General features: G+C 59.8%; 1 protein-coding gene across 2 annotated transcripts in view; it reads left to right on the plus strand.

The window, feature by feature from the left end:
* The first annotated feature begins 4337 nt into the window (after nucleotides 1-4337).
* The window catches only part of FTCD (formimidoyltransferase cyclodeaminase), a 15205-nt gene continuing 8207 nt past the window's right edge, over nucleotides 4338-11335 (plus strand). For both annotated transcript variants that reach the window (XM_025380630.1, XM_025380631.1), the window contains exons 1-7: nucleotides 4338-4429; nucleotides 5517-5700; nucleotides 6793-6921; nucleotides 7346-7434; nucleotides 7562-7741; nucleotides 8773-8910; nucleotides 9048-9179. In XM_025380630.1, the coding sequence (XP_025236415.1) occupies nucleotides 4376-4429; nucleotides 5517-5700; nucleotides 6793-6921; nucleotides 7346-7434; nucleotides 7562-7741; nucleotides 8773-8910; nucleotides 9048-9179 (906 nt within the window). In that variant the 5' untranslated portion in view covers nucleotides 4338-4375. The remainder of the gene's footprint in view (nucleotides 4430-5516; nucleotides 5701-6792; nucleotides 6922-7345; nucleotides 7435-7561; nucleotides 7742-8772; nucleotides 8911-9047; nucleotides 9180-11335) is intronic.

Genomic DNA, 11335 nt, shown 5'->3' on the forward strand with positions numbered 1-11335 from the left:
GGGTCATCTCCCTGCAGGAGGTCAGAACGACGGGCACTCTGAATTGGCGAGACCTTGGGGCTGAGGAGATACCCAGTTCCAAAGTGCCCTGGAACAAGGGGCATTTACCGTGTCTCGAGAGTCTTGGCTCACGCCGCACAAGCCAGCGTGCTCAGCCTGGCCCTACACTGTCTCAGCAATAGTGGCGGGGAGGGCAGGGCTGTCACACATTAACAGTTCAGAGCCCGGTGGAGACTGCTGGGGACCCCATTCTGGCTGGTAGCTAGGACATTCAGCTCCCAGGTGCAGATGGGCTGGATCCTGGGGTGGGCGCCCAACTTCATGCCCCGCAGATGTGGGGCCCGCTGGTCTGGGAAGCTCTGGCTGGGTGCTGATTTCTGGCCTTACCTTTGGGGATCGCCTGTGGCCACACCGGCACTGGGCTGGCTCTGTGGTTGGGCCAGGAGCTTTGGGCCCCAGGCCTAGGGCGGCAGCCACATAGTCTCAGCCAGGTGATCCATGCCCCCTTCCCCTCGGTGCCAGTGAGTGGTTACTTCCAGCAAGCCTGGGATAGGCAGGGCTGTGATGAAACGCACCAGGATTTATTTCAGTTGGGTGTGGTGGGATACAGACACAGGAACCCTGACTTGAAAGGAGAGTGTCACAAAGTACTGCAGACCCAGCAGCTTAAACCACAGGAGGGCACGTGCCATGCCACACAGGGCCACCGGGGGGTGCTGTGGCAACAGGACCCGGAAGGTGAGAGGGGAGAGCGTGGCCAGAGACTTCACAGGGGTTTCCCTGGGAAGAGAGGCCAGGGAGGGTGGGCACGAAGGAGCAAGTTCGGGATTGGACAGGTTAATTTCCTTGGGCTCCGGGCTATGGGGTGGTGTCTAGTTGACCACCATCCTGCTCCTGGGTGATTGAGGGCAGAGGAACATGGGTTTGGTGAGTGAGTCAGATAAGGGGTGGTTGGGTTTACAGGCTCCAGTTGGGTTGGCTTGTGCATTAAAGGGGAGCTCTGTAGGCACCTTGTGCTGTCTCTAGGAATTAGCCAGCCCTGGGAGGGCAGTCTCCACCCAGCCAGTAAGGCCCCGGAGAGGTCAAAGCATCATAAACCAGAAAACAAAAACCACGTGAGTTATACGGGAACAGTCTGGTGGGCAGGTGGCAGTCAGTCCCTGCACTCTGGATCTCTAGAAGAAGGGGGCTCTCAGCCTCTGGCCATGGGTCCCCCAGACAACCTTGGTGTCTTCCAGGATCTTGGGCTTGACTTGGAGTGGCCCCTGGGGGCTGTCGCTGGGGCGGTGCCCATGGCTCACCCTCTGTCCATATAGTAGGGCCCATGGTGTCCACTGTGCTGGGCCAGCCTGGGGAGGGCCCCCTGTGGTCAGAGGCTGGACCCCCACCCTGGCAGTGCCACCCCCTAGGCTGCAGGTGCACATGGAACTTTCCGGAGGGCCCCCCTGCAGAGAGGGTGGAGCCCATTCCTGCACTTTTTCTTACTATACTATTAAAATGAGGGGAAATGGGAACCGGGTGAGGAGGGTGGCCCTGAAGTGGCTGATGTGGCCGTGTCTCCTGGGGCAGCACCCGGGCCCTGGGCACCAGCCCTTCCATCTGTAGACAGGAGGGCAGTGAGCTTCTGGGGGACTCTTTCCTCCTGCTGGCATGGAGGCGGGCACCGGCCCAACTGAACTCAGATTCTCCTGCACACAGCTTCTGTATTCAGTCATTTACTCACGGGCCCACGATGTGTGTCTCATGCTCTGGGTTAGAAAAGTGTATGGTCTGCCTGGCTCTGGAATCAGAGTCCTGGGCCTGTCACTGGGGAGAGATGGTGGAAACCCTGGTGTGGGCTTGGCTGAGATTCTTTCTCTGGTAAGTGGGGTCCCTTAGGGTCCCCGATTCAGGAGCTATTTACAGCACCTGCCGGCATTTCTAATGTCTCAGTGCTGCCCCCAAGAACCAGCGCCTGCGTCACGACCGGCCCCATTCCCCTTCGTGTTCTCAGCTGTAGCCAAGCCCTGGGCCCGCAGCAGTTGGGTAGGACAACAGCTCCTGCTGGGGCCTCCCGCCCCAACCCTCTCTCCTGACAGGCGATTTGCTGGGCTGGAGGACAGGGCCAGGTCTTGGCCTTGGCACCGTCCTGGGTCACGAGTGGATGGTTCCGGTCACTCCGCTGTGGTGTGAGGATGAAGGTGTCAGCCCAGTGTGGGCAACCCTTGCAGCCAGCATGTTCCGATGCCCCGCACCTGTAGGTGTGTGCCGCTGCCGTCACAAAGTACCGCGGACCCAGCAGCTTAAACCACAGAAATTTATTCTGTCCAAGTCCTGAAGGCCCAGAGTACAAGATCGAAGCATCCGCAGATTCTGTTTGTCTGAGGCCTCTCTGCTAGGTGCAGGCGGCTGCCTCCCTGCTAGGTCCTCCTGGCCCTTTCTCTGAGTGCATCCCTGGTGCCTCTCCCTCTTCTCACCACCCTGTCCATCTCCACATCCAATCCAGTCTGCCCTGCTGGGGGTCAGGACTTCAGCAGATGGTTTCTCGAGGGGACGCAGTGCAGCCCTCAACAGATCCCATCCTCCCCTCCCGGCCTCCACAGAGCCCTGACCCCATCCTCCCCTGCCGGCCTCCACAGAGCCCTGACCCCATCCTCCCCTCCCGGCCTCCACACAGCCCTGACCCCATCCTCCCCTCCCGGCCTCCACAGAGCCCTGACCCCATCCTCCCCTCCCAGCCTCCAGACATGGAGCCCTGGCCGGGGAACTCTGTGTGCTCCCAGCCTCTGAAGGTGTCTGGGCTTACCTGGCTCCTCTCTCATCCCAGTCCCCTTGAGTAGTCACGGAGGTGGGGTCCCTAAGGCCCACATGGCTGAGGTTCCATTAAGAACTTCAAGTGGGGCTGGGCTCAGGGGCTCACACCTGTAATTCCAGCACTTTGGGAGGCCAAGGCAAGAGGATCACTTGAGCCCAGGAGTTTGAGACTAGCCTGGGCAACATGGTGAGACCTCATGTGTATTCGTCTGCTCTCATGCTGTTAATAAAGACATACCCAAGACTGGGTACTTTTTAAAGAAAAAGAGGTTCAATGGACTCAACAGTTCCGCGTGGCTGGGGAGGCCTCACAATCATGGTGGAAGGTGAAAAAGGAGCGAGGTCATGTCTTACAAGAGGGCGTGGACAGGGAACTGCCCTTTATAAAACCGTCAGGTCTCGTGAGACTCTTCACTATCACAAGAACAGCACCGGGAAAAGTCGCCCCCATGATTCAGTGACCTCCCACCGGGTCCCTCCCATGGCGTGGGGATTATGGGAGCTACAATTCAAGATGAGATTTGGGTGGGGACACAGCCAAGCCATATCACCATGTCTACCAAAAATTGAAAAATGAGCCGGTGTAGTGGTGTGTGCCTGTGGCCCCAGCTGCTCAGAAGGCTGAGGTGAAAGGATCTCTCGGGCCCGGGGACCAAGGCTGCAGGAAGCCATGATTGTGCCACTGTACATCCAGCCTGGGTGAGAGTGAGACTTGGTCTCAAAAAAAAAGAGAGAAAATAAAAGCAAGTGGGCGGCGGCTGAACGCGGAGACAGGAGTTGTCCCTTGTGAGCGCGGCCCTGGTGCTGCTGATTTCATGGGGAGCCTCCAGTCAGGGGAGCAGCAGCTGGGGAGAGCTGGGGCCTCTCTCACCTGCCTTCCCCCACATCACACATGCCCCCTCTTGTGTGTGTCCGCACTCACACACGTGTTCCCCTGCCCTGCGCTCATGTGTATCTGTACTCTCACACGCGTGCTCCCCTGCCCCACGCTCACATGTAACCTCGCTCACTCTCACACGCGTGCTCCCCTGCCCCACACTCACATGTATCCTCGCTCACTCTCACACGCGTGCTCCCCTGCATTCTCTCCTGTTGAGCTGAGCTGACCTCAGTGGGGTGCTGCAAGCCAGGGCCTCACACCGGCCTCTCGCCCTCCACAGCCCTGGGGTCCAGGCTCCTCCAGGAACAAGCGCAGGCCCCCGGGCTCCCTGGAACCTCCCGGAAGGCAGCGGAGGGTCATGGGGGTCACCTGCAGGGGCGCAGGGAGGCCTCGTCATGACCAGATTCCAGCCAGGCTGGCCTGATGCTCCTGGGGGTCCTCAGCACACGCCCCTTCGCCCCAGCATGTGCTTCTTTCCGGGGAACCCACACTCCGGCTGAGCGGAGCCGTCCCCTCCAGGTCAACAGCACCCGGGGTGGCTCTGCAGCGCCCCACTCCGCGCCTGCACAGGGACGGTGGCCCCAGTGCCCTTTGTGACTCGCTGGTTAATGAGAAGCCGGTGGGGAGGTGCTGCCGGTGAGCGAATAAAGGCCCTGTCCTTTCGTCTGCCCAGACAGGAGCATCAGGACCAAGGTGCTGGCCATGTCCCAGCTGGTGGAATGCGTCCCCAACTTTTCGGAGGGGAGGAACCAGGAGGTGAGGCCCCCAGGAGCTGGTCAAGCATCCAGGGCCCACAGGGCAGCTTCAGTGGCTGAGGCCCAGGCCGTGGAGGAGGCGGCGGGCTTGGTGTGGGGGCCATCTTCCCAGGATGGGCGAAGCCGCTGCCCGTGGGCCCCAAGGACATCCCGTGACTGGGGGCGCCTCGGGAGTGCCTGACCCAGGGGTGGGTGGAACACGACTGGTGCTTGTGGGGGCTGAGGCCTGGCTGTGGCTCCAGCGGCCTTTTGGGTGCTTCTGGTGGGGGGTTGGGCCAATCTCTGGGCCTCAAAGGGCCTTGGTGCTCCCCCCTCGGGAATGGGGCTCCTGCCACCGACCGAAAGGGCTGCCCGAGGTCACACGGGGTTGCCCAGTGTGGTCCCCACCACTGCCACTCCATCTCCACCGGAGTTAGCTTGCTGAGCCCCCACCCTGCAGCCACCATCCCCACTGGACCTAAAATGAAGTAGGCACAGAGGGGGCAGCAGGCCCCCAGGTCTGGCCTCTCGTCCCCCACAGCCCTGAGGTCCAGGCTCTTCCAGGAACAAGCGCAGGCCCCAAGGGCCACCTGGAAGCCCCCAGAGGGCAACACTGGGCCACAGGGGTCACCTGCAGGGGTGCAGGGAGGCCTCGTCACGCCAGGATTCCAGCCAGCACCAAGGCCCTGGGACAGGGCAAGATTTGGGGCTGAGCCCCTGCTCCCAGCCGTCCTGTCACGCAGAAGGTTCCAGGCCCCTCCCCTGCTTGGGAGTTGCGGGTCCTGGCCCCTCTGTGACCTGTGCCTGTGGTCACCTTCTTGGTTCCTCAGTCATACCTCCGGCATCTGTCTGTCGGGGCAGAGCCCGTGAGTCTCTACTGGAGGCACCACCTGCAGCCCCTCGTGGGGACCATGCTTGGGCCTGATCAACTGTGGCCTCTGTGAGGGTTTCTGGGCGGCCACTGTGTGCAGGCACTTTTAGTGGGAGCTCAGCTTGTCAGAGAGCCCCCAAAGGCCCCCATTTGGGTGTCTGGGCACGGCCACCTCCAAGCTCCTTTTCCTTCTTTCAAACGGGGAGACTGAGGTGTGGGGGCTGGGCCTGTGTCCCAGGTGATCGAGGCCATCTCTGGAGCTATTACACAGACCCCTGGCTGCGTGCTGCTGGATGTAGACGCAGGCCCCTCCACCAACCGCACCGTGTACACCTTCGTGGGGCCGCCGGACTGCGTGGTGGAGGGGGCCCTCAACGCCGCCCGGGCAGCCTCCCAGCTTATCGACATGAGCAGGCACCAAGGTGAGGGCTCCAGGCTCTCCTGCGGCCGCTGTGTGTTGGACTGTCGGGGCTGAGGCCCGTCCTGGTGTCCTGGGAGAGGGGGTAGACCCGGGGCCCAGGCTTGGAACGTGGGATCCAGTGGGGCTGACTCTGGCTCTCCTAGGAGGACCCTAGAGTGTGGGGGTCATGGCCCCCAGCCTGCCTGGAGGGCTGTGCTCTGGGGGACCCCCAGGTCGCCATGCTTCTGCAGCACCGGGCCACCTTCATGGCTGGGTTGGGGGAGGGGGCCACGCCGGGGACCTGCCCACACGTCAGGGGGGCTGAGAGCCGGTCTTGGATCAGGCACTGGTCGGGGAAGGGCTGCCCGGAAGCTGACATGTCAACAGCCCACAAGCCAAACACCTCAGTGGGCGGGCAGGGCCAAAGGTGTGTGGACACACGGGCGCTGGCCAGGGGCTGGGCCGTGGGTCTCTCATGAGAGGCCAGGGATTCACAGTGATCCCAAGGGGTGGATGGATGAGAAGCTTATCTCAAAGTGACCAGCCCTGGGTGGTGGCAGCAAAGGCGGGGGAGGCTGCCATCCCCTGGGGTGGGCACTGACCCACGGCTTAGTGTAGCCACAGCGAGAGACTCAGCTAGTGAGAAGAATGTTCTGGAAATGCAGTGTGGATTCTGGGCTTCAGGGGAGGGGGCTGGGGTGGCCAGAACCCAGCCTCGAGCGCTCACTCTTGGCCTGGTTAGGGCTTCATGAGAGCTGAGCTTTGCAGGCCTTAGAAAGTTATTTATGTGCGTTAGGAGAGGGAGAGGTTTATCTCAGAGATGCCAGACCACCCACTCAGGCTGCTGCTGGTCCTGGGCTGAGCGGCCTCCCCACACGGCCTGGGAGGACGGTGCAGGGACATCCGTTGTCCCGGGAGGGACTGGTGCTGCTGCTGGGGCAGGGCTGGGAGCGCCCAGGGCTGGCCTCCTCCCTGTGGTCAGTGTGAGCAGCTCGCTGGGTGTGTGGACTGGGGGGCTGCCCAGGCCGGAGAGGACAGAGGGTCCGAGAACCCCGTGGAGCTCCCACCCACTTCCATGCCTGGCCTCCTGCCCAGCCTCGCCATCTCTCTGCAGGGGAGCACCCCCGCATGGGGGCCCTGGACGTCTGCCCCTTCATTCCCGTGAGGGGCGTCAGCATGGACGAGTGTGTGCTCTGTGCCCAGGCCTTTGGCCAGCGGCTGGCAGAGGAGCTGGACGTGCCAGGTGAGTGTGCCCCACCCTCCTTGCTCCATTCCTGTCTCATTGGTGCGGGTTACTGGCTCCTTCTGTATCCCGCAGTTCCCTGCCCTTGGCTGCTCCTGCAAGGGCAGAGTGTTACAAACAGCCAACATGCAGAAGCACAGCTCCCTCAATACCGAAACAACACAGCCTCCCTCAATACCGAAATCAACAATACAAAATCAACGCAGCCTCCCTCAATACCGAAATCAACAATACAAAATCAACGCAGCCTCCCTCAATAACGAAATCATCCATCTGAGGCAGAGAACGGGCACTCCCTGGGAGAGGGTGCAGTGGGGGCCCATTCCCAGGTTTAGGCTTGAGGGAGCCCCTCCACCTGGGTCCTCCAGGAACTGAGTCCTGGACCCCCTGCCGGTCAAGGCCTGACCGCCGGGCTCTCCTGCAGTGTACCTGTATGGTGAGGCTGCCAGGACGGACAGTCGCCGGACCCTGCCGGCCATCCGGGCCGGGGAGTACGAGGCCCTCCCTAAGAAGGTGCCCCACCCTGGGTGGTCGGGCCTGGGAAGGAGGTGGACCTGCCCCTTTGTCCTGGCTGGGGCGGCTGGGCCGGGCCCCTCCCTCTCGTAGGGAATGTCTCACCCCAGGGCAAACTTGCCCACAGCTCCAGCAGGCCGAGTGGGCGCCTGACTTTGGCCCCAGCTCCTTTGTCCCCAGCTGGGGGGCCACGGCCACGGGGGCGAGGAAGTTCCTCATCGCTTTCAACATCAACCTACTCAGCACAAAGGAGCAAGCCCACCGCATCGCGCTCAACCTGCGGGAGCAGGGCCGCGGGAAGGACCAGGTGACCCCGTTCACCAACCCCGTGGAGCCCCACCCAGCCCCTCGGGAAAGGGTCAGAGGCCAAGAGCCTCAGCTGGGGCGGTCGGTGGTGGACGGGGCACCAGCCAGACAGGGTTTGGTCTCCCACCTGCAGACTGGCCCAGCCTCCGCGTCCACAGCATGTGGGGACAGCGCAGGTCGGCAGGTCGGGGGTGGAGTGGAGCTGGGGAGCTCCGGCCTCACGGGGGTTTTCATGGAAGAAGGCAGGGCTTCCCTTTGTTAACGTGGCAGTATTTCCATACTGCTGGGAAACAGCGACTTCCGGAATCCCAGGTGCCCTCAGGGGCCCCCCATGTCCCTCCAGATGCCTTGGGAGCCCCGACACCCCTACAGACCTTCAGGTGCCCCCGGGCCTTTCCCTCCAAGTCTACATAGCAGTGGTCACCCAGTCTGAGCGTCACCCCTGCATCGATGGTATAGATACCTGGAGAAAGAGGTGGAGGGACCCCCTGCCCATCTGTTCCTCACTCAGAGACCCCAGTCCCACAGGCAGCAGAGGTGCTGGGGCCCAGCTTCCCGACCTGCAGACTCAGCACAAAAGCACAGGGGCCTCCAAGTCCTGCTTTAGGCCCCAGCCAAGGGCAGAGGCCAAAGTTCCCCCATGTGGACGTAGTCACCCCGAGGAGTGTGGGGCTGAGGGGATGGGGGAGCAGATGGGATGGGAGAATGGCATGGGGGTGCCTGGGCCCCATCCCTCAGCATTCCCCCAACATCTAGGACGCAGCGTGGCTGGGAGGCAGGGCTTGGGCTGAGCGAGGGCCAGCCGGGGTGGGCGTCCGGTGTCTGACCCTTGGGGGCCTCCGTTTCCCTGTGGCAAGCGAAGTCGCTCTGGCCCTCCCCGGTCAGCTCAGTGGGGTCGGAGGAGAACCACAGCACCCACCCAGGCACAGGTTCCTCCCTGTCCCGCTGGGGGACGCAAGCGCCAGGAGAGGCTGGCAGGGCCAGGCAGGATGAGCTTCCTAGCCCAGGCTGGGAAATGCTTCTCCTTTGCAGCCAGGACGTCTGAAGAAGGTTCAGGGCATCGGCTGGTACCTGGACGAGAAGAACCTGGCTCAGGTGTCCACCAATCTCCTGGACTTTGAGGTCACGGCGCTGCACACGGTCTACGAGGAGACCTGCCGAGAAGCACAGGTGAGCCCGGGAGCAGCCACTGCTGCGGTGAGGGGTGCGCAGATCCGTCCCGTGGGCAGGGCAAGGGCCCCACATCCTCCAGTCAGGGCCGTTCTCCAGCCAGCCCCCAGGTGGTGATGCTACCTGTGCCTCGGCAGGAGCTGAGCCTCCCGGTGGTGGGCTCACAGCTGGTGGGCCTGGTGCCCCTGAAGGCTCTGCTGGATGCGGCCGCCTTCTACTGCGAGAAGGAGAACCTCTTCATCCTGGAGGAGGAGCAGCGGATCAGGCTGGTGGGCCGGGCTGCCGAGGAAGGGTCGGACAGGGGCATGCGGGGAGGGTGGGGAGGCGGCGGAGCTCACACCCCTGGGGCGCAGCTTCCCTCCCCCTCCTCCCCCTTCATTTTATTGACTTGTGTTCAGAAGATGAGATTCACGTTTCATTTTGGAAACCTTATTGAGGTTTTTTTGTGACCTATGATATACTCACTTGTGCAAATTCCATGGAGAGGACAGCCCCCTTTCTAAGGTTTTTTTGTGACCTATGATACACTCACTTGTGCAAATTCCATGGAGAGGACAGCCCCCTTTCTGCTGGGTCTTGCCTCCTGGGCCAGCTGTGCTCCCGTGGAGGGGCCTGTGCCTCCTCTCACCATCTCCATAGGGGCTCCCTGCACCCCTGGAACTGGCGGCTTACAGGTGTGTGTGCCTCCAGCTATGGGACTTAGATCCCCGTCCACGGAGCGGCTCCTTCAGAAAGTGACTCGTTTGGTCTTGTGGACACCTGGACCTCAAGGCTCCTGGAGTCTGGGTTCCGGTGGGGCCCCAGGTCCTGCTGGGGTGTGGCAGTGTCTGCAGAGCCGCTGTCTACCTTGGTCTGTCCTTTCACTAGAGGTCACTTTGTTTTAGGTGTGGTTTTCGAAATAAGCACAACGCACTTGACTGGATTTTTTGGAGAGGTTTTGTCTTTTGGTGTTGGGTTTTTACCGTTTGTGTTTTTACTGATTTAGCTCTTGTGACTTGTGGATTCCGTCCTTGTTTAGTCTCAGGCATATCTTCTTCTGTTAGATCGCTGACCCAGTTATTTAGTTCTCTAGCTGTAGGGACACTGTGATGCTGCAGCAGCTCTGCCTCCGTCACTCCTTTCCTCTGGATTCACAGTGGTTTTCCGAAACCCAATCACTGGTACATTTGTGGCCTAGTCTATTGTATTCCCGGCTGTTAACAATTTTTTTTGTGACTTTAAATTTTGTATAATTTCTTACAGAGAAGATGGGGTGGCCCTCCACTCCTGCCTTCTGCCCATATTTTCCAAGTGCTTGCATTTTGCCCAATTTATTTGTGTATAATCATATTTTTTTCTGGACTATTTAAAAGTTGGGTTGAAGACATTGTGCTCTTTTACCCTAATTTATTAAGATTGTGTTTCTTAAGAACAGGGGCATTCTCTTACCTAACCACAGTGTAATTATCAAAATCGGGAAATTCAACACTGATACAATCCTGGTACCTAATAATCCTCAGGCCATAACCAAATTGCTTCAGTGTCCCAGTGATTCCCATCAGAGCAATTTCTCCTCCAATCCACGATCCAGCTCATGTAACACAGAGCACTGAGCTCACCTTTTCTCCTTTCATCCCGAACTGTTCCTATCTTCCTTGCCCTTCACTGACCTTGACATAGTTTAAAAGGACAGACTTTTAAAACCGCCTCCGTGGGGACTAGTCTGATGTTGCTTGTGGCCAGATGTAGTTGTGCATTTTTATTTTAATTTCTTAACTTTTTTGAGACAGGGTCTTCCTCTGTCACCCGGCTGGAGTACAGTGGCACAATCACAGCTCACTGCAGCCTCAAACTCCAGGGCTCCGGCGATCTTCCCACCTCAGCCTCCCAAAGTGCTGGGATTACAGGCAGCACCACTAGGTAGACCTGGCTAATTTCGCACAGATGGGGTTTTGCTCTGCTGCCCAGGCTGGTCTCAAACTCCTGGACTCAAGCAATCCACTCACGTCAGCCTCCCAAAAGTGTTGGGACGACAGGTGTGCACCACCACGCCAAGCCAGTTACTTATTTTTGGCAGGAAAAGCATAGATGGTGTTGTTTCCTCCCCACAATGCACATTTTCTCAGGGTGCCGACGTGGTCCAGTCACTTGGCCAAGGCGGCCCCTTCCTCCTGGGCCCTTCGCTGCAATGTTACTGTTTTTCCCTTTTGCAATTAATACATTGTGGGGAGTACTTGAAGGTGTTTAAAGTATTGAGTAGGTAGAGAAATACCTGTTATCTACTGAAATTCCAGCGTTTTAGGAGCCAGTGATAGTGTTCTAACGTCATCCTGTCTCTCTAAGCAGCAGCTGTCGCTTCTCCACATTTCCTTGTCGTCTTATGTGTGAGGCCCTCTGCTTTCCAGCATGGGGTTTTGTTGTCGTCATCTTTCTTCTTTCTTCTCCT

Source organism: Theropithecus gelada, chromosome 3 (genome assembly GCF_003255815.1).
Source record: "Theropithecus gelada isolate Dixy chromosome 3, Tgel_1.0, whole genome shotgun sequence".
In the NCBI taxonomy this organism is placed as follows: Eukaryota; Metazoa; Chordata; class Mammalia; order Primates; family Cercopithecidae; genus Theropithecus; species Theropithecus gelada.